This window comes from Aulostomus chinensis, chromosome 18 (assembly GCF_037954235.1).
Source record: "Aulostomus chinensis isolate RoL2024-O1b breed Wild chromosome 18, RoL_Achi_v1.0, whole genome shotgun sequence".
Taxonomy (NCBI): Eukaryota; Metazoa; Chordata; class Actinopteri; order Syngnathiformes; family Aulostomidae; genus Aulostomus; species Aulostomus chinensis.
In genome coordinates, this window is record NC_141337.1 from 8,846,043 (window position 1) to 8,873,758 (window position 27,716).

At 40.3% G+C, this 27,716-nt stretch overlaps 3 protein-coding genes across 3 annotated transcripts; 2 read left to right on the plus strand and 1 right to left on the minus strand.

The window, feature by feature from the left end:
* The first annotated feature begins 10 nt into the window (after positions 1-10).
* On the plus strand, positions 11-3,532 carry fn3krp (fructosamine 3 kinase related protein). Its single transcript, XM_086184698.1, has 6 exons — positions 11-417; positions 512-663; positions 780-871; positions 1,424-1,506; positions 2,120-2,242; positions 2,345-3,532. The coding sequence occupies exons 1-6, from the start codon at positions 277-279 to the stop codon at positions 2,681-2,683; spliced, it is 930 nt and encodes a 309-aa protein (XP_086040824.1). The 5' UTR covers positions 11-276; the 3' UTR covers positions 2,684-3,532.
* A 412-nt stretch (positions 3,533-3,944) lies between these two features.
* On the plus strand, positions 3,945-27,716 carry tbcd (tubulin folding cofactor D). Its single transcript, XM_086184617.1, has 39 exons — positions 3,945-4,434; positions 4,522-4,572; positions 4,673-4,770; positions 4,944-5,045; positions 5,151-5,297; positions 5,637-5,692; positions 6,396-6,528; positions 7,049-7,094; positions 7,539-7,671; positions 7,977-8,116; positions 8,200-8,260; positions 8,354-8,428; positions 8,563-8,657; positions 13,512-13,668; positions 17,109-17,166; positions 17,267-17,296; positions 17,608-17,693; positions 18,013-18,093; positions 18,184-18,257; positions 18,341-18,458; positions 18,687-18,747; positions 18,831-18,853; positions 18,964-18,995; positions 19,101-19,163; positions 19,270-19,328; positions 19,535-19,616; positions 20,369-20,487; positions 20,572-20,663; positions 20,915-21,055; positions 21,614-21,697; positions 22,128-22,286; positions 22,620-22,758; positions 24,598-24,719; positions 24,946-25,023; positions 25,101-25,187; positions 25,276-25,363; positions 25,690-25,799; positions 25,889-25,973; positions 26,066-27,716. The coding sequence occupies exons 1-39, from the start codon at positions 4,251-4,253 to the stop codon at positions 26,084-26,086; spliced, it is 3,570 nt and encodes a 1,189-aa protein (XP_086040743.1). The 5' UTR covers positions 3,945-4,250; the 3' UTR covers positions 26,087-27,716.
* znf750 (zinc finger protein 750) lies at positions 8,656-13,010 on the minus strand. The gene is made up of 3 exons (XM_086184618.1): positions 12,833-13,010; positions 9,829-11,117; positions 8,656-9,613 (listed from the first exon to the last, which is right to left on the minus strand). Exons 2-3 carry the CDS (start codon positions 11,094-11,096, stop codon positions 9,043-9,045), a joined length of 1,839 nt encoding a protein of 612 aa, XP_086040744.1. The 5' UTR covers positions 11,097-11,117; positions 12,833-13,010; the 3' UTR covers positions 8,656-9,042.

The following is a 27,716-nucleotide window of genomic DNA, read 5'->3' on the forward strand; positions in this document are numbered from 1 at the left end:
TTGGACAGCGCAGAAGGGACACAACGGAAGTGTTAGTCTGGACGGACTGCAGCTGTGATCCACATTGGCCGTCTGACATGTTTATTCTACCGTTACGTGTTCGTCGTAGTGGCCCTTAGATACTCTCTACATTTCTCGCAAACTACTCTATTAACATAATCTGTAAATCTTACCGGGGTTGAAGCGTGGCTGAAACTATCAACTCGCCCCTCAACTTCTCCTGTCACTGCATTTGCGTTGCGTAGTTTGCGGTGTGTCGCTGCATGGGAATTATCAATGGAGGCGAAATTAAAGGAAGAGTTGGGGACAACTATGCTGAAGTCCACCGGCCACTCGGGAGGTGGATGTATCAGCGAGGGCCAGAGCTACGATACCGACACCGGAAGAGTGTTTGTGAAGATAAATCACAAGAGCCAGGTAGTCATGTCATCATTGCTTTCGTTATCGTGTTGCCTAAATATTTATTTTACCATATGCCTAATAAAGTTCCCTTTTTTTCTTTTCTATGCAGGCCAAGTTAATGTTTGATGGCGAAATGGCCAGTCTGGAAGCCATATTAAAGACAGAGACAATTAAAGTTCCCAGACCAGTGAAGGTGATCGAACTTGACTCAGGAGGGTGTGTATTTGTCATGGAGCATCTGGATATGCGAGGTCTAAGCAAGTAAGAGTCCTCTCATTGGATGGATAATGTCGGATTAGTATCATAGTATATGTTTAGATCAGAGTGTATAGCAGTGTGAAAATATAGTTCTGTTTCTTTCCAATTCCACTGTACAGATACTCAAAGCACCTGGGAGAGCAGTTGGCTGATCTACACCTGCACAACAAAAGACAGTTGGATAAACTGAACAAAGAGCAGCAGACAGTAGGTAATTCCACCTAGATTTATTTAAAGGAATTCAAATTTAGACAATTTTTTTTTAACAAAATCTTCATTTGGGCTGCAACTAACAGTTATTTTCATCATCATTGAATAATTCCATAATTATTTGATAAATTGTTTGATCTATAAAATGTCTTCATGCACGCATGTGCGGACACACACACACACACACACACACACACACACACACACACACACACACACACACAAAACGGCAAACAGCTTCTCTTGTCCTTTCAAAAGTCAAAACCTCCAAGTCTTTAAATTAAAGTCTTGAAATTAAGTTTTTGACATTTTTGCTTGATACCCCATTGAAAAAATTATCATTATCAAAATTGTTGACAATTTATTTTCTTTCAAGTGATTAATCAATAAAAAGCTGCTGCTCTACGACTATGCTAAACAGGAGTTCATTTCAAGCTCAATACCATTTTATAGGTAAATTATTATTCAAAGCAAAGTGTCTTCAATCTTACAGCACATGTCTGTAGATGATAGTTGCTGGTTCAATAACAACATATACCTTCTCTGTTAATAGGAAAAGGAGCTGGGCAGTCAGAGGAAGCTTTTGTTGAAAAATTTGGGTTCCCTACGACTACATGCTGTGGCTATCTACCACAGGTAAAACGGAGTGTGTCTAAATGCCAAGAAACTGGACTGTTTTGTAGTGTTGGATATGCATAACATCTGTGTGTCACACAGTTGACCTTAGCACCGTTACCAAGGCTTTCATTGTTTTCTCTCAAGGAAGAAATACAGTCCACACACTGAAAAACTCACTCCAACTTTATTTACAAGTGGAAATTGGTAATTCCATCACGTAGACATCAGGATAATAAACAGGAAGTAAAAGTCCACTTAAATTTATGTGATTTGGGTGAACATCCATCAGCCAGTTGGAAAAATAGCCCATGTGCAAGCACGTAACCTCAATAAACCCAATTAATAATTGGATCAATGTGCAACTAATAATAATTGTTGTTCGTTCGATGTCACCCCATGCCCACATTTTGTCATGCACTGGCTTCAAATAATCTGCAGTGCATATTTAGGTATATAATTTTCTCAAAGGCTTGGGATTGTTTGCTTTTGTAGAATTTGTCTTTATTTATTTGTTTTTAGGAAGAAGCACACGGTTGAATGTGTTTTTCTGTGGGTGGACTTACTCTGCAACTCATCACCAGAGTGGATGTGCATGCTTCATGTCTTTAAAAACATTCCCTTTCCTCCACAGAACAATGACTGGGAGGATGACTGGGTGACATTTTACTCCCAGCAGAGGCTGCAGCATCAGATTGACTTGATCGAGAAATCTTGTGGTGATAGAGAAGCTAGAGAACTTTGGGCGAAGCTACAGGTACAACATCACTGTAACCACTTTATAAACATGTTACATATTTCTTTATGAGTGTATTCAGAACCTAAAATGCTACCTTTTTGTATATCGTCATACGTACAGCTCAAGATCCCTGAGTTTTTCAAAGACATGGAGATTGTTCCTGCTCTCCTTCATGGAGATCTGTGGGGAGGAAATGTGGCAGAATGCGCAGACGGCCCTGTCATCTTTGACCCTTCTTCCTTCTATGGCCATTCAGAGTTTGAGTTGGGTATTGCAGGGATGTTTGGGGGCTTCAACAAATCATTTTACTCTGCTTACCATGACAAAATTCCTAAAGCACCAGGCTTTGAAAAGAGAAACCAGCTTTACCAACTTTACCACTACTTGAATCACTGGAACCACTTTGGTGGTGGCTACAGAGGCTCTTCAGTCAGGATTATGAAGGACCTGCTGAAGTAACTGCACTCAGCCTCCTGTAGAGAGCTTTACAGTCTTAAACTTAAGCCAAGAGTTATTATGTGTATGCATACTGACTGACACCATCTTGACCAATAATAATATTTTACATTTCTGATGAGAAGACATTACTTTGCAATGTTTGCTATTCTGTAGATATAATCATTTCTCATCATATAAGTAAAAACAGATTAACTAATTCTACCATGTCTGTCCCACCTACACAAACCTGCAACCGTAGTGGTAAAGCATGTACAATTAATTTTTTTTTTTAATTTATTTTATTTTTTGGACATTAAGTCTGAACATGCACAATGTATAAATACGCAAAGGTTTCAATAGGCTTTTGTGCAAATTTGGCAAAAAAATACAAAGATGAGCATGGCTCATAATTGTATTTTTCTTCTTGTATTTGTTTTGTATAGCATAAAAAAGAAAAAAGTTACTTTCTACCAGATTTAGCTCCTGGCTTACTTTGGGGTCCCTGAGTACGTGAAGAAAGACAATAAAATGAAAAAAAAAAAACTCATCTTCACTAAATTGACCAAAAAACACTCAATGCAGGCGTATACGTAAATACACTGACACAAAAAAGAAGTATTCAGAATGTTAATTTAATGCTGATGAGACTGATTATTTAAAATCTATTATTTTGACTATGTAACATAGCCTTTATTAATTTTGCAATGTGTGTTTGACGAGCTCATGACAGAATAATACACAAATGAATTCAGTACAATGATTATGACCTACAGTGTAATAGCCCAGCAGCTGTGATGTTACATTAGCAATAGGCTGCGCACAAACAATAAAGTCCTTGTGTTTCAGCCCACCACTAAACCAACAATAAATATTGATTTAAACCAAAGTGACTGAGTGTTTTTGTGAGATGGAAATGAAAAACTGTGAACTGAGGCAACTCTGTCACTCTTCCTATCCTAACATGCTGTACCATATGACGCAGTTTGTTTCTGGGTTGTTTTTTTGGACATGTAATTTTTACATTCATATTTTCGAATTCCTGTCCGACCATTTTGTTATTATTTAACTATTTCTTGATGTATGGTTACGGTGTATCAATACATTTCATGTCATTTCTTTTCTCTTATCACTCAAAAGTTGTTTTTATTCTTCAGTATTACAATATTTCCTGAACGTGAATTATGTTACATGTTAAAGCAAAAAGTGGCTTCTGCTAGACATTTTCAGAACAAACTTCTTGTTTGTGCCTTATTTGTACATTCGCACTTGCCGTACTGGGGCGGGGCGGAGCGCGAGGGTGTAGTTGATGCCGGAGCATCACATCGCTGAAAATAGGAATAATGGTTGTAGGATTTGTTGGGAAGAATTCATTTAACTTTACCTGCAGCAGTTTTTTTTTGCAACCTACATTCTTTCTAAAACAACACGGTGTTTTAGCTGTAATTTCAATTATTTCGCTGTCGTCTTTTCCCACTTTGTGTAATGTTCTTTGGCGTACATGCTAATATTAGCTAGCTAGTAGGTCCGTAAGTTCAAACACCAAATGTTTAGCTTCTTCAACAAAGACGTTATTTAAAAGTCCGACAGAATGACTCTTGTTGAGACGGAGAATGGGTGTTCCGGGGGTGAAGGGGAAGACTCGGACAGTGTTGCTAGAAGTTGTGTGCTGAGTGGCTTCAGTGACAGTAGGGAGACCAAGGAGCTGATCGCCAGTCTTGCGGAGGTCCATGGGGGCACGGTGACGAAAGAGTCCGCCACGCAGAGGTTCTTGGGTGAGGCAGTCATCCACACAAACACCAACCCTTTAAAAATTTTGGATAAAATTACGTTAATTTTTCTCCGCCTGTCTCTTTCCACAGTGATAATGAACCGGTATCAAGAGCAACCTCATCTGCTGGACCCACATCTCGGTATAGCCTGCCAATCATTTTCAAATCCACTTTGTTCTGCTGTGGATAATTTTGAGAATGCACATACTAAACGCCTCTATTCATGCCATTTGTCTTTTAGAATGGATGATAAATATGATACTGGACTTCATTAGGAGTGAAAAGTCTCCCCCCTCATTGGTTCATTTGGGCTTCAAGTTCCTCTACATTATCTGCAAGGTCAGCCTCAAATATGTCAACTGATGCCTTGTCTGCAGGGACTGTGGAAACCTGTCAGGCCACACAGCATGGAATAAAACCTGTAACAGCTTTTATACTGCAAAGATTGTTTTTGTGTGTAATAACAGGCCCTGGGGAGTTTTCATTTTGTATTTGCTTATATTTCTTATAAGGTGCGAGGCTATAAACGCTTCATGCAGCTTCTCCCGCATGAGGTAGCTGATATGCAGCCGGTTCTGGATTTGCTGTCCAGGCAGGATCCCAAAGACAGTGAGGTAAAGTAATCATGACGGAGAGGTGGTATTTAGCACTTGCCTCCTATGTGTTTGGTGTGTGTTGTATTTGTTATTAATGTTACCAAACATTTACTGCATTTACAGACTTGGGAAACTCGTTACATGCTGCTGCTGTGGCTGTCCATGACCTGCCTCATACCCTTTGACCTGTCTCGTCTCGATGGCCATTTGGAGTCAGATGGTAGCAAGACCAGAGAACCCATCATGGACCGCATTCTAGCAATCACAAAGGTACCATGATAATGTTGATACAGTGTTGCTATTAAAACGTTGGAGGAACAGGTCCGACGGTCCCTTTAAGGGTTTGTATCCGTCCATATCTTTTTTAGGTACAATATTGTCAGAAATGTCTTAACTTACAAGAAAGCACCTGCTTGTGTTTGAGCTCTGATGTTATTGTACTTAAATCAATCATTTATAACCCTCCCCAAAATCCTCATTACACTCCCTTTCCTATCAAAAGATAAGAGAAACAGATGAAAGAGAATTCATTTTAACTTCTGAAGTAAGCTTTATTCAGCCTTGTGCATGTTAAAAGCAGTTTTTGTTTGTTTGTGTGCTTGCTTGCAGTTGTATCTGAGTGTCTGTGATAATTCCAGGGATGCTGCATCTGTGTTGGTGTCAAAGTAAGTGCATAAATATATTGTACTCCTTTATCTTTGTGTGGTGTAGTTCAAATAAAAAAAACTCAGGATCTTTGTTGGTCCAGAAATATTCATCCTTTTTTACAGTGTTTTTCATATTTAATCGAAGTAGTTGGTCTTCTAGTCCTCAACAAAAGTTTTATTTTGTTGGTTGAATTTTAAGAGGTGCGTGGAATCCTTGTGCTGAGTCAGGAGAGTAGAATCCGGCTATGCATCTGATCTACAATGGGTGGCATGGCTCAGGGGTAGAGTGGCTGTCTAGCAACCAAAGGGTCGCTGGTTCGATCCCTGACCCTGGTGACCATGTCAAAGTGTCCTTGAGCAAGATACTGAACCCATAATTGCTCCTGATGAGTAGGTTGGCGCCTTGCATGGCAGCCTCCACCATCAGTGTGTGAATGGGTGAATGAGATGACACTGTAAAGCGCTTTGAGTACCGCTAAGGTAGAAAAGCGCTATGTAAAATTGAGTCCATTTACAAATTACAACATCTCTAAATTTTAAACTCTAAGTTCATGTCAAATTTTACGTGCAACCGTATTATTATTTCAAGCAAAAAATGGTGACTTTTTATGACTTTATTTAGCCAGCAGAGGGTGAAGTTGTCTTTTAAAATATCCTTCTTGGTATCTGCAGGCTTCTCCTCTTAAACTGTTTTGTTTCCCCATTGTTCGTGACTGTGCAGGTTCGTGACGCGTCCTGATGTAAAACAGAAGCACCTTGGGGACTTTTTGGACTGGAGCGTCTCCATCATATCCCAAACAAATGACGATTCACTGAGTAACATCATGGTGCTCGATGGTGCTCTGCAGTCTCTGGTAAAAACACATACAGTACATAAGTCATTGGAGGTGCACACACACCCACACACATTCTTAAGTGTTTTTTTAAGACAAATTCTAATTACTGTGCGCTTTTGTATTAAAACCTGCAGAGGGTAGTTTACAAGAACTGACATGACTGGTATTTGCCTCGTGGTTTTGGCAGGTGTGTAATGCACCTGCTGTGTGCGTGAACTGTTGATTCACTGTTAGTGTAATACACTGCTTTAAGTAAAATGGGTCTTTTGCACATAAGGCAGGAATTCAGTACACTTTATTCTAGTAAAATATGTTTTTTTTTAAATTGATGCTTCTTGGTTTAATTTCACGCTCAACTGTTTTGATAAAGAAGGGTACTTTGAAACTACTTCCTGTCAGCTAAGGTAATCAGCCCTAAAGCAAGTACATAACATTCACATTTGCACATAAACTTGACTAACATGTTTAGAAAGCTCTGTTCTTTGTTGTCAGTGAAGTGAATCGTACAATCATCTTTCCTTATATTTGTATCCACTAGGCCACGATTTTCAAACACGGAAAACGAGAGGACCTCTTGCAGTATGGTAGGTGGTCACTGTTTGCGGAGCAACTTTGTGGGCTCTGCAGATTGTGGACTTAACTATTTATAATATAATCTGTTGTGTAATTCATCATAGATCATCTTGGCTGGCACTAAAGTAAAAATAATTTTGTTCTTGATTGTTGATACCCTTGTTTTCTCATTTCCACGTTGGTCTTAAAATACTAAATCTTCTTGATTTAAGTCATTTGAAGTCTATTTGTTGCTTGTTTTGCATTTGGAATTAAAGGTTAGTGAAATCCAAACGACTCCAAATGTCCTATACCAGAAGGGAAGCATTTGAATGCAGACATAAGATGATGTTTTCCATTAAAAACTGTAAAACTGCTTCCATAGTCACGCTAATCAACTCACCGTTATGGCTACATACTGTATTGGGAGTTTATTTTCTATATTAAAAACAAACAATGTGGTGTTTGTTTCTCAGCCCCTACAATTTTGCAGTGTCTGGAAGAAAAACATCTATCAGAGAGCAGAGAGGCCATGCTGAGGAAGCTTGGTGTCAAACTAATCCAGAAACTTGGCCTCACCTTCCTGAAGCCACGCCTGGCAGCGTGGAGGTTAGATGAACAGCCAGTTTATATCTGTTTATAAAAGGACTCCAGTTTAAATGAATCAGCTGACTCAAACTTTAAAAATTAATGTGTTTAAAACTGTAAGTTTTTATAATGTATAGGTTATAGTTTAAAACAATACCATCACAATGTCTTAATAGTGAAACACTAACACAGCTTCTGGTGCAGCTCCCCACTGCAATGAGAATTAATGAATATCTTTCAAACTAGTTCTCTGCAGTGCCAAGTTTCATGTGTTGCAACACATTTCCTGTCTTCTTTATTGGGATGTTTGTATGTTTGCTTTTCAGGTACCAGAGAGGAAGCAGGTCCCTAGGAGCCAACCTTTCTATGTCCCACACTACTGTAGTCACAGCAACAGCGCCTCCTGAAATGGAGACACAAGAACAGGAGCACTATGATATTCCTGAAGAACTAGAAACAGTTATCGGTCAGTTTCTGCTTCCACTCAATTTGTCATCACCTTGCAGTTCAATACTCAAGTCTAGGAAGTCAAATTTATATGTTTTACAGAACATCTGCTGGTTGGACTGAAAGATAAGGAAACAATTGTGAGATGGTCTGCAGCGAAGGGGTAACAAATTGTTTACATCTTATCTGTCAATCCTGCAAATATTTCAAAGAATTTATTTTTGACAATGTACTATTTTTTTTTTAAACCCTCTAGCATTGGGAGAGTGACTGGGAGGCTTCCTAAGGAGCTGGCAGATGAGGTGGTTGGATCAGTGCTGGACTGCTTCAGGTAGCGTCACATTGGCTGTCGTTCTCACTCATGATCAAAGTACCATTCAGACAGGGAGAACTTTTGCAAACACATGGTTCTATGTCCTGACGTGTGTGTGTGTGTGTGTGTGTGTGTGTGTGTGTTCATTTAAGTTTTCAAGAAACTGACAACACTTGGCATGGAGGTTGCCTGGCCCTGGCAGAACTTGGTAGGAGGGGCCTGCTTCTGCCCTCCAGATTGACAAATGGTAAAAATCATTACATGCTTGTGTCATTTCTTTATTCAAAGTGTTTATATTTACAATAATCATCTTTCTACATTGAAAAAATTGTCCAGGTTTAAATATAAACACAGCTTATAAACATTTATTTTCTAATCAAGTGTGAGAACAAGATATAAAATACACATCCCTGTTTGAACAATTCTTTGCATCTTATTTGGTTTCTTTTTCGGTTGACATAGTTACAGTGCTGTAGTCACATCTTTTCCTGTGAGGACATTTACAAAATCAGTGCTTATTTTAACATACATGTTCAGGAAGTTGATCTTGTCATGCAGGCTTGCAGGGATGAAGAGGAGATTGTTTTCGAGATTTGTTGTCGCGACCAAATGTATTAGTCAGAGTTCAATTCTCAGCAACAGCGAGGCCTCCTCCTCAAAGCCCGCCCTGCCACCTTTGCTCTCTTGTTTGGTTTATGGTAATTATTCCTAGCTTGGCCACTGTTTTCTCTTTTCATGCCTTTTGCATTTGTCTTGGTTTGTTGTTTCATCTTCTCTGGCGAGACAGGATTTCCAGGTTCTGTGGAATCTTTCGAGAGCCCCTCTGCAATTTTGAATTCACGTGACGAAGAGGCAGCGGAGCTTGCAATGGCGAGCTGACAGAGTGCTAGCGCTGCTGTCTGTCTCTGGTCGCACATTTCTTCTTCCAGCTCTCTCCCCAATCTCTGCTGAAGATTCTCTGAAGTGAGGCTGTGCACAGAGTTTACATGCGATGAGCGAAGGCTGAGATTTAGAGGCAATTCTTCCCCCTTTAGTATCTCTGTGTCTGAGTCACTCAGTCTGTGGTCAGATGGATTGTTTTCTTTGTCCTGGTTTTTTGTGGAGAGGTTTAGGGGTGCCAGGTCATCACCATAATCCTCATCTCCTTGTTCGGATGCAGTGTCAGGACTTGTCTCAAGAACACTGGGATGACTGCTGTTCTCTCTGAAAAACACGACAAATGAAAAAGCGAAGTGACTGACTGCTGTTACTAATAAGTGGTTAATTTGCATTATTTAATGCATTTTATTTTTATTATTTTGATTTTATTGCATTTGTGATTTGATTCTCAATATTTAAAGGAATTATTGTGCCATCTTTAAGCTCAGCCCTTGTTTCTGTCATGTTTCATTAAAATATATGACAGGGATGATTCTTACCCTCCATCCACATGCAGAGTTCTTAACTGCAGCAAGCTTTCGGCAGAATCTTCACGTCTTGAGTCAATTGGAAGGTGTTGAATAGTTGTTGACGAGTGTCCGCGGTGGGGAGTGTTCTGAGGCTCATCCAGGTTGGTGTAGTGAGGGGCCTCTGTGTCTCTTTGCATGTTGTGTCCACGGCTGGGTCTGTCAGGGGAGCCCAAGGCTGAACAGCCCTCTTTTGGACTCCGCCTGGTTGCCTTGTCTCCATTCTGCCTGTGGTTGATGTCCTCTTGTGTTGTTGTGTTGATACTATTGTGACCGGCATGTGAATGCATGTATAAGTCATATTCCTTTGGCCCAAAAGTGTGGCCATACCAATCAAAAGACAAATATCTTGATCCTGTCATCGGCATTGAGTGCTCTTGGGGTCTGTACAAGCTGTAATGCAAGGGGGGTCCTGGATGAATAGGGTGGCAGTATCTGTATGGGTATGGGGGGAAGAGGGAAGGGTGAGAAGGGGCGATAGGCTGTGGCATCACTGGCCTCTGGGGATTCAAAAACTCTGGCCCGACAGAAGAAGCATTTTGTTCATTTGGGTTGTGGTTTCCTGGGAGGTAGTATGGTGTATACGGGGGCCGGTCAGTCAGGAGGTACGGCGAGAATTCAGGAACTAAGGGAGACTTGTATGGTTTTAAGGCAATGGATGATGGAATAGTGCCCCATGGGAAGCCTGGCCGCTCAAAAGTGGGAACAGTAGCTTGCGAATCCTCTGATTGTGGCACAGATGACTTGAAGGTCTCTGCTCCATCTCGGTTGGGTGTGACAAGGGAGAAGGCAGATGGGCGAGGCAGAGACTTCGCCTCACTGCTTTCCCTGTTCTTTTTCTCTGGAACTTCATTTGTTTTTGTCATTGTCTGGCTATCGTTATTGACTGGACTGTCACACCCAACATCTACTTCTTCCATGTCATCTCTCATCTCAGCTTTGTTCTCTTCACCTCCTTGTTTCTCAGGACTGGCATGAGCCTCTGGCTGAGAGCTTACACAGTCCTTAGATTTGATAGGGACTCCCTTTGTAGCAGCCTTGACATGTCGTGCTGTTTGCTCATTTTTCTGTGACACCAGGGAGATGGAGTTTTTACACAAGTTGTATTTCATGTGGTTGAAGAGATGGGACTTTTCATTGCAGGTGAAAGGACACTGGAAACATTGGTACTTGAATGGCTTGCCTGGTGGTCTGGGAATATAGTGGGGCCTTTTTGGCTTCCGTTTTTGAACAGTGTCCATCTTGATTCTGCTGCAAATTCACTGGAAAAATAGAGCATTTTTCATTAGATTTTCTTGACATTCCTCTCCTTTAACAAATACTTAATAAGAGCAACTTCAGAATCTTTGTACCGGATTCTCTCCGAGTTGACTGGTATGCTGGTAGAGTTGTTTGGCTTGTTCAGTTGGAGAGTGGTTCTCAGTGGAAGTGTTACTTTTGTCGCTCAAAATCTCTAACTGCACTGAACACTGCACCCTCAGGCTAATGTATTTCTGCAACTGTTGACCCAAACTGAGATACCAAACAGATAAATAGTTAAATTTGGAAAGCTGTCTGCTGTAGTGTATGCAAAACCTTACCAGCTTGTTTTGCATCGGTGCACTCCGGTTTTAGTGTGTTTCTGGTTGATTGCGGAAGCCTAAAAACGTCTCTAGTGTACACGGCCTACTCTGTTCACCTGTTCCCTCTGAGGTCACTCATTTGTCTTCCTAAGTTGGTGAGCCACTATGTCACTTGGTAGGCAAGTGTTGGTTAGAGTAGACACTTAGTAACACAGACCTGGAGGGCATGCACAGGCATGCTTTCCCTCTCAGCCTTACTAAACTCTGGGCTGTCTGCGTGGGAACCACCAGCCACTTGCTTCCCATGACTACACCTGCGGGATGCACTCAGCTCTCATTCATCATTTGATGAGCTCACCAACTCTGGAGATGCAGACGGCTGACAAATTTAAGGAAAAAGGGTAATTAAGTGTCTTAGTAAGGTGTTGGGCCACCAGTACAGTTTCAGTACAGCTGGGTATAGTTTCGCTGGTCTCTGGAACTACACTGGAGGGAGGAACTCCATTCTTTCATAAGATATGATATTCCCTCATTTGCTGTTTTATAATGCTGATTGTGTCAGGTACTGTACGAACACATCAATACCCCTCCAAAAAATGCATCATTCTCATTCTCATGTAACCATTCAGTGACCCTTCTGCCCTGAGTAAAAGTATCTGCTTTTATCATGTTTTCACTGTTTTTTTCCCTTAAAGTTGTCACACATTTCCACTCTGTTTTGAAGTAATGGACCAACCATGAAAAGCAGTAATAGATGAAACCACTAGTGTTTGCAAAACCAGGAAGTAGGTGGCATCTGAAACGCTTCAGGTACCGCTTTGAAATTAAACATCACCTAAAGCTGCAAGTTAAGTGTTGCTGGGTGCTGCATGGAGAAACCTGCTCGTCGTGCACTGTCGCAAGAAGTTGTCACTCAAGTTTCTACACAATGAAATAACGTGCAAAGCCACTCCTTTTTTCAGAACTGAAATGGTTTTTAAAATGCTTCTTTTTTTTAATAGAAACTGTTTCTCCACCATAAATATAATCAAGTTAAAATCTTTCTTTCTTTAGGTTGTTTTTTTTCTTTTATAATTATGTTTGAACTTTAGCTGAGGTTATTTATTTTTGCTTTTTTAATGTTCAGACAAAAATGTTTAACTTTTTTTTAAATATCACAAATTTAGAAGGGCCTCTGTGGAAGCAAGATATAATCAGCATTTTCTAGGCATTAGTCATGGCAGTGCAGGCAGTGGATCACAGGTAACAGGTGCATTACTGAAGTCTCTCCTAAATATATTATGAACTAGCCGCAATTAACTTTTACCTTCGCAAACCAATGACAGTAACCAAACAACTCCAACAAAGTATTGTAAAATTGAAAGTAAATGTAACTTAACACTGCTTATTAAATATGACTTTTGAAAATTGTTTACCTGCTCTGGTTGTAGCAAAAGTGTCCTTCCCTCAGTGTTTGGCTAGCAGCGCAGCTCCACGGTCCGCAGCCAATGTTAGTGGATGGTCAGGATGTTCCCTTGGATGTGTGCTAGGAGTTCAGAGAGTGTGTGTGTGTGTGTGTGTGAATGCGGCCGATCATGCGTGTGCGTGCTGTACTTAGTGATATTAGTTGTGTGGTGAGTTCTCCGAGGTGTTGTCTCACCAGTGGGTGGGGCTTCAGTCCAAACAGCAGGGCCCTCAGGCAACATCAATGTACCTGATATTAGTCAAGCCTCAAGCGATGATTTACATGATGTGTTGGGGTGGGGGATGTCACTCCCCTTTCCAGATCAGTCAGTGTCTTTTGTAGGAAATGACCATAACCACCTTTTTCTTTAGTTCCTACTAAGATGATTCAGTCAACATATCGAACTTCAAGTCATGTTCAACAGCAAATGGATGAGACAGAGAACGTGACATTTGCAATCCATCTGCTTGGTGTTGATTACATTTAGTGAAACCTTTTTGTGTCAACAAAACGATGTAGAAGAAGAAAGCTAATACGTTGCTGTAGACTGCTGTTGGATGGAAGCTTTTGGAAGTTATTTAACAAACCATGTGATTTCCGTTTCCCTTTTAGAGCAAATCTAAGTACCTATGAATCCCTTTCTTTTGCAGTTGTGCCACTCATTATCAAGTCACTGACCTATGACGAGAAGAGGGGGCCGTGCAGTGTTGGTTCTAACGTCCGTGATGCTGCTTGCTATGTGTGTTGGGCTTTCGCCAGAGCTTACGAACCTCAGGAGCTCAAGCCATTCGTTAATCAACTCGCCAGGTAAACTGACTAGTAAACTCCCATTCAACCCACATGCTCAGATTTGTAGAACTATACCAAAATGTATTTATAGTGATTGATTGTTTGATCGATCGATTGAGTTTGACTGTATAAGTGACATTAATGAAGCTTGTGTTGAATGGTAGCCCTCAAATATAATCTCTTTAAAAGCAGATAGAGAATAGACTAAAGCTACAAAATAGTTCCTGACACTGTCCAGCTTGGGTTTGTTGCAAGTGGTTTTAATGCAAAACTAATACTCCACAGTGCCTTAAATAAAAGCAACATAATTACTGCCATTTCCTGAAAAGGAGGAAATTACTAATCAAACATGAATAGAGCTGCAGCCTTTAAAGTTTTGCTGACATTTTCCCACATACAGGGATAACTGTGAAAAGCTGTAATTGAGCAACTCTGCAGCAAAATGCAATTACTGGGAACTGCATTAGTATTAAAATTTGCACAGAAGCAAACCAGTTTTTCAGTGCCATATCAGTCTTGCATGTCCTTATGTGACTGACAGATGCATTGTTGTGCCATTTGTGTGCCTTCTAGGGCTGTCAGGATATCAGATGTTCATTTTACGATTATCACTGCCCAACAAATTCATGTATCACGTATGAACATAATGATGATAATGTCTAATTCATCTTTATATCCATTTAGGGGTTTTGTCAGAGTTGTCAGTACTGATCTTATTATGACACCCCTAGTGCTACATGTTGAAGTAAGCTTCAGTGCGTTGTACATGTTCAACTAGGACATTTGTCTATTTAGAATAATGCACGTAAGCATTTTTAAAACATAACTAATTGAAATTGACTTTGCAAATAAGTCTGCGCTTAAATGCATGCATTTCCCACAACTGCCAAGCTGTGATGGTGCCAGCTGGTCTGTTGTGTTTGATTAACCTTTTCCTGTTTATCCTGCCTGACTGAGTTAAGTTCCACTGTTTTCCCTTAATTCATCCTGGCCTCCAATGACCTGGAAAATCAGTTGTGAAATAAGTTTTCTTACATCAGTAGCTTGATTGCTTCATTGGGATTGGGGTTTTGTTGCAGGTTATTTCTTTATTAGAAATACTACATGCAGACAAGTGTATATATAATACATATTATATTTAGGGCTAAATATGAATAAGGCTGAACAATCTGTAGAAATTTTGTTGAAATCAAATTATAGCCTCATCCAATGCAATATCCAAATCACAAGAGGTGCTGTATTTGATTGATATTGTGATTTCGTATAGTATAGTTATTCTATAGACTTAAAAAGAAACATTTTTGTTTGGTACAGATCCCCACAAAAATAACTTCATGATCATTTCAATAGATATTTTTTTGTGAGAATGTGAAAATGATACCTGAATAATGTGCAGTACCTGCCAAAATACGTCAAATCTGACAGTAAAAATTATGTATTTATAAAAGATATTTAATGTCTATCTCTCTCTCTCCCTCTCCCTCTCTCTCTCTCTCTCTCTCTCTCTCTCTATCTCTCTCTCTATCTATATCTATATATCGATATATATCTATACACACACACACACACACACACACACACACACACACACACACACACACACACACACACACACACACACACATATATATATATATATATATAATTTTTAAAATTTTTTGGGGGGGCTCAGGGTGATAGAGTTGCATTATCTTTCTAGTTTTGTTTTAGAGACTGGACAAAGATTGGCTGGGGCTGACCCAATGCTGTAGGGCGATCGATGCCCAAATCAGTATTCAGGCAGTTGTGTTTTTTCTTTCCTTTTTTCAATTGGCTAAATCAATCATCCCAAGTAAGGCAGTAGTACTGGTGCAACATTGTGCATAGTATTCATGATGCAGAGTAGGAATTATCATTACTTATTCTTAGACAGAGCTTAAACTTAATAGTTTTGTGAGTTGCAGCTCTCATCTGAAGTTACCAGCAATGCACTCAACCTGCTGTTGACAAGTGACTGCTCCACAGCCAGGCTTCAAGAATACCACACAGGGAAGATGTTGAAAAAGCCAAGTGTCTGGAATAGCCTCCAAATTTGCAGCAAAAACTCAAGTGCCAGATCTGCCAAACAAAATGACTTGTCGCAAACCCATTGAGAGTTTGATAGTCACCTGAAAACTGCTGAGCCATCGTGCTTGCAAAAAAAAATGTTCAGTGACTAATGATTGCTTCATCAATGTTAACTGAATTCTATCAAATGTTGATACAGGTGAAGCTTGGACCTTTCGCAGGTCATTAACACAAAAGTTTCATGGTATTTGGCTCAGCCCTATTCTAGGCTGCAAAAGACAAAGATTCATCAGTTCATCAGATGTGAGAAAAATCTGATGCTGTTTTTCAAAAGAAATGATTAACAGTAGAATTTTATGTCAATCACCAATGACTACAGAGGAGAAAGGGTGCAGTATCCTCTTATCATGTTGTCTTTGTGAATAGAAACGGTTTCTCTCCTTCTTGATCTCTCCTCTCTCGGCGTGCATGTATGAACCTGTGGCCCACTGACTGTGCAGACCAGCTCTACAGAGTCAGTTTGAACCACTGTGTATAGCATTTACATCAGTAATAGTGACAACACCCGCCCTTTTCCTCCCTGGCCTACAGGATTGCCAGGTTTCGCTTGTTGCTTTTAAGTTTCGGTCAGTGTTTGGAGCAATGCCTCTACAAGCTGGATCCTGCTCATTTCATCACAGCCTGACTGTCACAGAGAACTCAATATTGTAAATTTGGTGACTTGCAAATGCATATTGCACATAAAACACACATCAACACTTGACTCATATCTGCTTATTTACGCAGATGCAGTGTGTACTTTTTGATTGTAGCAAGTTGGGCTATCCTTTAGGGTGCTATCTAGAGTATCATATCTCTATCATATCAGTCATTACTATCATATCAGCCATCAGGACTGTGTTTTTATTTTGAAGCCCTCGGTGTAGGGACAGTTTGTAAAGCCAAACTGTCCGGCTCAAGGCCAGGATCTTGCTGTTAGGAGGTTGTGTGTGTGTGTGTGTGTGTGTGTGTGTGTGTGTGTGTGTGTGTGTGTGTGTGTGTGTGTGTGTGTGTGTGTGAGTGTGTGTGAGAGTGAGTGAGATAGGGAGGGGAGACAGTCTGACGCATGCGTGCACGCACATACCACTCTCAGACTTGTTGAGGCATTGAAGAATGAAGGGATATTGATGTCAAATAGATAGATATGTTCCAGCACTGCAGAGGAGTCATAGTTAATATGATCATATCGCTGTACAATGACAATAAATGCTTCCTCTAAACACAGCCTCACCTCACAGCATCTTTGAAGGAAAATGTTTTCACCAGCATTCATTCTTTTGATGCCAATTCTCTATCAGAGAATCATTGCACCCAGGGGACAATTTGAGACACATAATATATTTTCTAATACATCCTTTATGATTTCTCTGCAGTGCTTTGCTGGTCACAGCTGTGTTTGATCGAACCGTCAACTGTCGCAAAGCTGCTTCTGTAAGTTCTCTGGTCAACATCCTACATTTGCTTTAATCTTTTTCTATAGTTGTTGTTTCTATGACAGAATTTCATTTTTTTATGTCTCTATTCGTCCCAGGCTGCCTTCCAGGAAAATGTTGGCAGACAGGTTGGTGACTATGATATTGACTGCGCATACGTTCTGACTAACAGTTACTGTGATTTTAAGTTTATATGCTGGTGCCAAATGTACACGTCCTGCTTGAACTTGTTTGTGAACATGTCTGAAGTTAGGGAATAGCCCTCTGGTATAGCTACAAGGCAGCAGAAAACACTTGATTTGTTAAAAGTTTTACACCCATAAATCACTCCTTCGTCATTACTTGAATTGGGAACCCAGTATTTCCAATCTGCCCATTGTTAAACGACAAAGAAGTCTTGAAATGCACTGAAAAAAGTCTCTAAATTGTTTCTCAATAGGAGACATTTCCTCATGGCATTGAAATCTTAACTGCAGCTGACTATTATGCTGTTGGGAATCTCAAGAACTGCTATTTGAACATTAGGTAAGAAATTGTGTTTTTATTCACTGGCAGTCAATCGAAGCTATTTGGACAGGATTTTTGTTATGATACCCTAAAAGATGTAGGTTCAATATAATCGTTTCCATATGGAATCAAAAAATAAAGAGAGTTTTTCTATTATTGAATATGTGCAGTCTATTTTTTGGTCATTTTGCTAAGAATGTGTGTATGGTAAAAACATTCTCTGAGCATTCACATCTGGATTGTAATCAAGGAATTTATACCAACATAAAAATGCATCAGTCTTTTCATGGTTGTCATCAGTGGCTTGGCAAATGGATCTTTTTTTGTTTGTTTAAAGTGTTTATATAGCTAGTTTTCCAGAGTATACCAAAGCCATGATTGACCACTTGATCGCCATGAAGATCAACCACTGGGATGGGTAAGTGTTTGTGTTCTCCTGTTTTCATAACGAACGAACGAAGGAATCTGTATAGTTGTTGTGTATTTGACTCGTACACTTGTTCTTCAGCGCGATCCGAGAGCTCGCTACCAAGGCACTCCACAACCTGACGCCTCAAGCTCCTGATTATATGGCAACTACAGGTGAGCAATGTCACCATACCTGTTTGTATGATATTTTTGAAACGAACAGAATAATTATTGGTTATTTGTACGGTCGTTTTCAGTTTTGCCACAGCTGTTACCCATGGCGGTGGCCCTTGACCTTCATGGTCGTCATGGAGCCATCCTGGCATGTGCAGAAATCACTCACGCACTGTACAAAGTGGGCCTTCAAACAAACAGGTAGGCTGAGAATGTCAACTCAGTGAAACATTGTAGCCCAGACACTTGACTTTTTATTTGTTGACTGTACAATATTGTTTTTGTGGCTCAACGAACTTGCAGAAGGTGCAGCTAATGTCAAGAAAAAAGAGGCAATCCGAATTTTCTACTTGTAGCTAATTAGATGTCCTTTTTCTACTCTGTTCTATACATGTGTGCTTTAAATGCATTCCTCCATTTGTCCAATAGATCTGTGGTTGACATAATTTCCCCAGAATGTGTTGATGCATTAAAAAACATTCATCAGACGGTAAGTGTACCTCATTATCTCAAACAATACTGTTTTCAGCATGTCTACTGTTTCCACTGATTTTCATTTGTTGACATTTTCAGCTACAAGATAGAAAACAGTACAGGTAGGCTGAAAGAAATTATTCTCTTGTGTTCTGCTTGCAGAATGGTAAACAAATAAATATAATTTTCCGTGTGTGTGTGTGTGTGTGTGTGTGTGTGTGTGTGTGTGTAGGGGTTTTGGTGGTGAGCTGATGAGGCCAGCAAGTGAGTCTAGAAATTAGAATTCAATCGTGGAATTGAACTTCGTGAATTTAAAATGTTGCAGTAAACAAGAATGTCTACATATAACATTGTTGTTGTTTTTTCCAGTGTGCAGTCTTATAGAAAAGTTGTCGCTGTCCAAAATGCCTTTTAAGAACGACCCCGTAATCAGTGAGTCATTTTGTGTTGCAGTTAATATATTATTATGCTTTTTAAAGTTGGTGTTTTATTCAGCATTTGAACTGAAGATCTCTAATATTTTTACTGTGGGTTTCAGCTGGCTGGCAGTGGCTGATTGACGACACCATTTCAAGTAGTGCAAAGGGTGCAGCTATGGTAAACCGATATTAAAGTACGATACATTCATCGGCAAAGAAATACAAAGCAGTAGCTGGAATAGCTGAGTATGTTTTAAATTTGTTATTTTACAACAAGAGATTTGCCGACTGCAGATAATTGTATATGTAATAAAGTACTGCCTCTTTTTTTCTGAAAAACAAAATGTCATGTGCTACTAAAGTAGATCCTCCCTCTGCCTGCAGGTTGCTGTAGTATCTGCCTTGTCTGCCTTGTGTGAAGAGTTCTACCAAGCCCAGCCTGGTCAGGCTGACTCAGAGAAGCAGAGTGAGTTAAATATTTCCTAGTCCAATTATCACTTATTAACCATTACATCCCCATCACTCACATCTGGGCTCCTTCCTTGCCCTGGGAACAAAGAGCCCTGATATTAAATAAATGGCAGGGTTTAGAATTGGTTGAGGGGTTGGGGAGGGTTAGGTAAGTCATGGTTGTAGTAAGATGTAATTCACTCATGTCATTTTCTGTGACGTCTTAAACACAAGAATGTGTTTGCCCTGTTCCAGTTTTAAAGCCACCTAGTGAGCACACTTAATCAGATGAGGGCAATTTGGTCAGTTCTCAATTATTGAGCCACCTTCAAAGGGCAGTTTGAGGGTTACAGACTTGTTGTCAGGGACAGGGTTATAATCAGGTTTAACTGTGGCCATGAACTTAGCTGTGGTGGTTAGGATAAACAGATTTGGGAATATATTACAGCTGGTTCAGGCCTGGGATTGACATCTCCTGATTAAACTTGTCACACACTGGCAGCTCAAAGTACACATTCTTACCAAGTACAAGAACTCCTCCCTCCCCAGCATTTAACTTGGCACAGGAAAAACCTTGCAGCATCCCACAGGCACATTTATGCAATGACAAAGCAGTGTGCCACTCTTGAAGGACAGCCGAGATCCTCCATCAGTCTCTCTCTCTCTCTCTCTCTCTCTCTCTCTCTCTCTCTCTCTCTCTCTCTCTCTCTCTCAATGTCCTTTTTCAGGTAGCTATATACAAATTTGTTGGTGTGTGTGTTCATGTAGATGTCCTGGTATCTCAATACACTGAAGGCCTAAAGAGTCCACAGTTGCACACGTGTTCCAGATCTGCCCTCGCCCTGGGTTGCCTGCCAAGATTTATGCTCCATAGCAAACTGAAGCAGGTGTGTTTAAAGCATGTGTGTTTTCAAGTAATATGGCGTCTCACTGGCGCAGTGTATTGGTTAAGCTTCTGCTGTGTTTGTTAGATCCTCGGCGGCCTTCAGCAGATGTGTATCGTCAGTCAAAAGGAGCAGACATTTACAGAGGCAAGGAGAGATGCAGTCAGAGCTATTGCTCAGTGAGTAACCAGTTTTCCATATTCTTGTTTTATTTAGGCTTAAATCTTTCATCACCTGTCTTAGCTTTACTAGGTTGTACTGCTAAGATAAACAAGTACACCTGCAAGACCTGAATGACATGTCTACCCAGTATATTTTTTCCATCTTTCCTAAAAATCCTACTTAATCTTATTCCTTCATATCATTTGATATGTCCTCAGTTTGAGTTTTTGACTTGGCTTGAACATATTTTCTTTTTGTTCTCTATTAGAGTGTGTATAAATGCGGGTGTCTGTGCCAGTGGCTCGCCAGACTCTGTTCTATGCTCGGAGAACGTGGGGGCGGTGTACGACACTCTTCTCAACTGCATGAATGACTACACCACAGACAGCAGGGGGGACGTAGGAGCCTGGTGAGTTAACATCCTTGCTTAATGCACCTGCTTTTTTTGATATGCCCCAGGTACTGAGAATGTTCCGCTGCCTGAGGCCTGTGGTGTTTTTCTGTCCCCCCACCCTTGGACACAAAGACATGACATACATGCTTTTCTGACTGGTAGCCTAAGGCAATGCTTACCTACTTGCCAGGAATGTCACCAGGCTTGTCCCTCGTCCTCACAACATGGGACAGGCTGCGTCTTTCACTCTGTCTATTAATTAGTTTTTTACTTCCTTCATTCTTAATCTTAAGCCAGTCACCTGTTCATCTGTTCAAGAGTATTACTGAATGAATGACCTGATTATCATCAACAAGTTGTGCAACCATTACACTGATTTGACCATAAAGTTGCAAAGTCAGTGACATGGAAAATATGATTTATATTTCAAATGTGTTCATGTGAATCCTTAGTAATGCAGTTTTTAGTAGATTATATCATAGGTGTATCTGCTTTAATACATATATGACGACCAGTGTCAGTCAATGTAAAAGGGACTGGAGCTCACGATCATCTTTCTGTCGCTCTCATCAGGGTAAGAGAGGCAGCAATGAGTAGTCTGATGGATGTGACTGTCCTGTTGACCAGCAGTGCTCCAGAGATCCTTTTACCAGACCAGTGAGTAGCTTCACCCTAGAAGAACTTCGCACACTGTGTCGCGTGTCCTAAAAAACTTGTAATGTCAGTCAGTCTCAGACTTGTTTGCTCTTGGCTTGAGTAATCTTTGGTGTTACTTCAGTGTCTTAAGGTGTGGCCCAAGTCACTCCAACTGGAAACGTGAGTTTTGCAGTTTTAATGAAGGACCAGTACATTTAAAATATTATAAAATTGTTTTATTTTTGAATTGAATCTAGTTTATATATATAAAAAAAATAATATCTAACCAGATATTCAAAGCTAGTGTCACCTTTGGGCTTTTTCAAACAGATTGATCATGTGAAGTATTAGGCTGTTTATGTCAGTGTGGTTTTCTGGTTATATGAATAAAGATTATGGCTCTTATTTTCTTTATTTTCTGACTGTGTCACTCCTATTACTCCACATGCAGAGTGAAGGCTATGATGTGCCACCTGGCTCAGCAGGCAGCGGAGAGGATCGACCGCTATCGAGCGCATGCTGGCAATATATTCCTGCACCTCCTCCACTACTCAGAGCCGGCAGTACCTCACATCCCCCACCGAGAGGAGCTGCTGAACATATTTCCTGTGTGAGTTAATCACCTTTGAACTGCAGCTTTTACAGTTAATTTGTTTGTTTGTTTATTTTTTTTGTGCTGGTACAAACTGAAAGCAGTGTACCTGTAATATTAAGGTAAGACGCAGAATATTCTCTTTGTAGGGGCAATACTTAATAATTATACAGAATTTACAACACTTTCATTATAGTGGCTCATGCAACATCTTTATACACCGGTCTTCCTCAGAGTCAAAGAATCACATACTCAGACACACTTCCTCATGACACTTGTGTATGAAACAATAAACACAAAGTAGCAGGTATGCCAAAGTAAACTAATTCATCCTCCAACTGTGTCTTCCAGTGAGACCAAAACCAGTTTGGACTGGAAGGCCCCATCTCAAGCTTTCCAGTACATCACCCAATTGCTGGGACTGCCCCAGTATCAGTACCACACCTTGATGGGCCTCACTTTGTCTGTGGGAGGGATCACCCAATCCACAGTAGGTTGATGACATAGAATAATTACCAGGGTGTAGAACAGTGTAATGTACAGACTGTTGGCAAATAATGATGCTGACTCACAGAGGACATGAGAAAGCTTTGTTGACTGAACCCCGATCTAAACTCAACGACTTCATCACCTTAGTGGCAGCTGGCATGACTCTCCCGCTACATTTCTAATAATTATTTATGGATTTGTTTCACAGTGAAAACCGCATAAAAGGGAGAGTAGTAGGCTTTTTTTTTTATAACGGGCCGCAAAACGCATGTTGTATGTATTAGGGTATAGCGAATTAATGAAGATTATTTGGGGTTTAATTACCCCAAAATGTGTTGTGTTTTCATTGTTTTGTTTTTAATGGAATGTGTTACTCAAGGAAGATTTTACTTAGCAGTACATATTTAAGAATTAATGAGTAGTGTCTTCTGTGTTTCATTACCAAACAGATCATTTAATCATAGAAATGCAGTTCTTGTCCACAGCCAGGCTCGACTGTTAATTTTATTTATATATTATTTTTTAATGTGGAAAATTCAGCACACGGATGTTATTTTTAGGAGCAAATGGCCAGCAGGGGGAGCCGTTTCTCTAATTAAGTCTCTGTAGTCTAGCAGGGCCTCACTCTCTCCAGAATGACTGTCAGATGAATTGTAACAGTACCTATCAAGCTGTGTTGATCATCTCCATCCTGTGCTTGGTAACTTTGACAAGACAAAGCTGAAGCACTCAAAACCAACTAGTCTGGTTCGAACCATGTGATACTAGCCAGCAAGAATTTCGATCCATACTCTCCACTCTGACCCCTCACTCAACCATCTTTTGGGAGGTTAGCTTGGGGCCCCTCCAGGACAACCCATCCCGTCATCTCCACTGTCCTGTCCACTCACCTGTTTGCAAGGGTTCAGTCATTCTTAATGTACTTTGTTTGGGGATATTATCAATAAAAACATGTTATAATAGCAGTAGTGAGATCCATGAATTGAACTCCTCCACTAATGGTGACCCAAACGTATTTCCGCCAAGGGAATCTGGCTCTCATTTGGACTTTACCTCTTGTTCTTCCAGGCCTTTCTTTTCCAAACATACGTCCTCAGAGACGGAAATGATTGATATGTTTATACAGGGCTACATGTAGGAAAATGAGCCAAGACTGCATCACTACTTGGGCCAAGATCACCATTCTCACACCACAGGCACACACAGAATGAGCTAAAGCATCTATTAGCTTTCCAGGAATCTCTTAAATGACTAGCTTTAGTGTGGAGAGCCTTCACAGCTCAGGGGAAAGCAACAGCAGAAACTTAGCCAGTCCCAAGACCTTTAAAAATGATTTGGTTTGCAACCAGAAATGGTTTTCAAGTTCTGAGAGAGTTATTTATACATACACTTTTTGGTTTTATTATTTCTGTATGCTTGAAATAGCCATGAAAAGTTAAATCTTCTGAGAGTGCAGATGAGGAAATCAGCCACAGTTCCCCTGCGACCTTTAATACATAGCATCCTGTGCTGTTCTGATGAAAGTTTTGACCCCATTTCCTGCCGTTGAATGATATAATCAGAGTCAGTTTTTCTGCAACAGTAATTTTGTTATTACTGTCAATTTCTTTACTTTTATCGGGCATTTGGTTTGCCTCTCGTTTTTGGTAGCTGCTGATTTAATGATGCATTGCACAATCTGTTCTGTACTCATACCTTCTAGTTTTATTTTGGAAGAACATTTGATAAACAGTCATATACAGCCTAACCTTGATAATATTTTTCTTCTATTACCCACTATTTTACCCATCAGGCTCCTGCTGCCCCACAGTAGTCACTGTTCTCTGCTGCTCCCATACAGGTCCGGTTTTCCTCCCAGTGGTTGTTTGACTATCTGAGAGGGATCCAGGAAAATAACGCTGAACTGGAGCAGTTTGGAAATACATTGTTAAGCATTTTAAAAGACAATCTCCGCAATGACAGGTACACACAACAAAACACCCCGTTTCACTCTACGAGATGTTTTAATGTAATTAGTGACCTTTGCACCCGAGACAGATATGTTTTGCATCGCTCACTCTTGGTTGCGTTTACTAATTCTCGGTAGGCTAATAAGTTTATTGATACATTGATTAATAAATTCCAGGGAATAATAGAACATGCTACATTACATATCTGTAGCTGACAATATATCCTTGTCTATTTTTAGGGTATCTATTCCTTTTCTTAAGATGCTCAGTCAGATACTCTCGAACAGCTGCTTTGAGATCTTCACCACACAAGAGGAGTGAGTGTCGCTGCACCTTTATTTTAAATGTAGATATAATCTGTGAAAGCTTATGTTTTCTCCCTTTGTCTAACAAGTCACCAGTTCTGTGTTGAGCTTTTGGATCTTTGCAAAGAAATCAAGAAATCCAAAGACATTACCAAGCTGTGCGCCACGATATCTGTGTGAGTGTTGGTCGTACTTTAAAAATAAACTGCTTGTCAGAGGCAGAGGGAACCATCGATATTAAGTGTGCTGTCTGGTGTTCTCCAGCTTCTGTGGCCTGATCCAGTTCCAGGGTGAGGTGAGGAAGAGGGTTTTGTCCCAGCTGCTGATGCTACTCTGCCACCCCTTCCCTGTGGTAAATGCTCAAGTCACAAACACTCACCCAGCCTCAGAACGTGTACTGACGAAGGGTAATTTTGAGTAAAAAAAAAAAAAAAAAAATTGCAGCTGCTCGGGTTTAGTGTCCAAAATTCACCATGTTTATATGCCGCTGAAATGTATCTTTAAAGGGATATTCCAGTTTTATTGAAGTGGGGTTGTAATGGATGGTTACATGAAACAATCCGAATGATCCCTTTAATCTTCAAAAATTCTCGTATATATTATTGTGATATATGGCTACATTGCATTGCTTTGTGTAAAGACAAGTGCAGTTGAAAAAGTTCCTTCCTTTAACTCCAGATCAGAAAAACCACAGCCAGCCAGATGTATGAGATGCTGCTAACCTACGATGATGTCATTGATCCAGAGACTTTGGATGATGTCATGACCCTGCTCAGTGACATAAACTGGTAAATTTTTACATTGAATTCATTAATTATTAGATTATTTGCATAAATTGTGTATGTGACACATTTCCTTCTCACTGTGTCCCTTTTAGGGAAAGTGACCTTGTCACTGTTCGGGCCCACAGGAATCAGATTTGTGATTGGCTAGGAGTTGCCAGGCCACAGGTGGTTGCCAAGGTAAACATTCAATTGGGAATTACGTGTTTGATTCAATTTATTAGCTACACACTCGTGTCCTTCTTAATCTAAGCCGTGTCTTTGATCTGCAGAGCTCCGTCAAGGCTTCCTGATCACCTATGACGGTAAAAACAAGCAGCGATTGACCTACATGGACAACATCCTGTAAGAATTAAGAACGGACTCTTGTGAAGCTCTCTCCTATCAGTGTGTCTGCCAGAAAACGTGGAGTGAATTACAACCTAGAACAAATCTGGAATTGATAATAAATAGACAAAAACATCTGTTACACCGCCCATTTTGTTATTACAACTACAACGCTCTTACAGCTTGGAAATTCTCGATGGCTGTCATGTGACACAATGTCACTCAAGATTTCGCTAGAGCTGGTTACTTGCAACCAGTACCTTGACTACCACTAATAAGTGAAACTGAACCTGGACTGAGTGCCCTCCAGGGAAAAGTTTGCCATTTAGCTTTTCTGGCATTGAATGTCTCTGCCGCCTTGCTTGGGTTTGGGTCCCATTCAGACCTACTTTTTCTGCATCGGTGGAGGGGACAGGAACTGGATTGGTCCCAGGCCTGATAGCGGAGCCTCCCTGCTGGCCTGTTGTGACTCTTATTTGTCCGGGCTTTCTCGTTACAGGCTGATAGTGGCCACATTGTCTCTGCCAGCGTCCCTTACTGACAAAGACACGGTTGTTGCATTATAGTTTCAGGTTGTTTATCATACAATACTCCAGGGTAGAAATCACAATATTACATTACATTTTTCTGTAATCTGATTAATGTAACTGCATTTATCTTTTCCTGTGAAAAGTGTCTCTCATAAAAGCTGATGGGAAAAAGTCTTGTTTTTATTCCTTGTGTTTGGCTTGTGTATTTCAGCAGCTGTTCCAATTATGCATCAGGATAGGGATCATTAACTTTTATTAATATCTGTATCATTATTGAGACTACCAAACAATTCGATCCTTAATCAGTACCGCTATTGATACTTTTCTATTGGGGATAGACAGAAATACATTCTTAACAGGACTGGCCATTTAAAGCTTCATATATAACTATGAGAAATAGAGATATGCCACAATCGGTTCCAATAACCGACTGACAGTTTCTTTCCAAAAATGAAGCAACTAAATTATAACCATATAAACAAATTCATATGCGGTTTTCACAACAACAGTAATAGAATCGGCAGCATGTGTGTCTCATCAGGACAGATCCTGGATCATTCGCCTACAATATCACTCTGATCTTACATTCAAATTAAAAGCAGCAGTTGTTTTTTTTTAAGTATTATTGTTTCATCAGAGCTGACCTGGGAGCCTTATTCTGACATATTCTGACCTGAAGTCATGCTAAATTTTCTCTTGATGTGATTAGCAAACATCACTCCATCTTTTTGTGTTCTGTGTGTAATACGTCAAATTTGTAATACTTTTTCGCCCAACTCCGACTCTTTACTACCATAACACCCCCTCCCCCCCTTTACTATAAAATGTAATACCTTGGTCTCCCCCGACTTAGTCATGATTTCCATCAACTCTGCTAGCAAGTCGCTACTAGTCACGTTAGCTGTATCAGTAAGGTTGGACCTCATTGATTGTCAGTTTTGTGTAATTGAGACCAGGGTTTATTAATCAATGATGTTTTATGTTTTGCTGGTTCACAGGCAACAATATTTCCAGTTATTCTGTATCATTCCATTGTCCATTACACTAACACCATTAAACTGGATCA

What these genes read in the sequence shown, in the direction of transcription:
- znf750 (XM_086184618.1), bottom strand. Translation starts at nt 11,096, where the DNA reads ATGGACACTGTTCAAAAACGGAAGCCAAAAAGGCCCCACTATATTCCC. An exon ending in ACTCTGCATGTGGATGGAGG is followed by an intron (nt 9,614 to 9,828) that starts GTAAGAATCATC and finishes CGTGTTTTTCAG; the next exon opens with AGAGAACAGCAGTCATCCCA.
- tbcd (XM_086184617.1), top strand. Translation starts at nt 4,251, where the DNA reads ATGACTCTTGTTGAGACGGAGAATGGGTGTTCCGGGGGTGAAGGGGAA. An exon ending in TGATTATATGGCAACTACAG is followed by an intron (nt 18,258 to 18,340) that starts GTGAGCAATGTC and finishes GGTCGTTTTCAG; the next exon opens with TTTTGCCACAGCTGTTACCC. An exon ending in ATCTTCACCACACAAGAGGA is followed by an intron (nt 25,024 to 25,100) that starts GTGAGTGTCGCT and finishes TTGTCTAACAAG; the next exon opens with TCACCAGTTCTGTGTTGAGC.
- fn3krp (XM_086184698.1), top strand. Translation starts at nt 277, where the DNA reads ATGGAGGCGAAATTAAAGGAAGAGTTGGGGACAACTATGCTGAAGTCC. An exon ending in GATATGCGAGGTCTAAGCAA is followed by an intron (nt 664 to 779) that starts GTAAGAGTCCTC and finishes TCCACTGTACAG; the next exon opens with ATACTCAAAGCACCTGGGAG. An exon ending in GCTGTGGCTATCTACCACAG is followed by an intron (nt 1,507 to 2,119) that starts GTAAAACGGAGT and finishes TTTCCTCCACAG; the next exon opens with AACAATGACTGGGAGGATGA.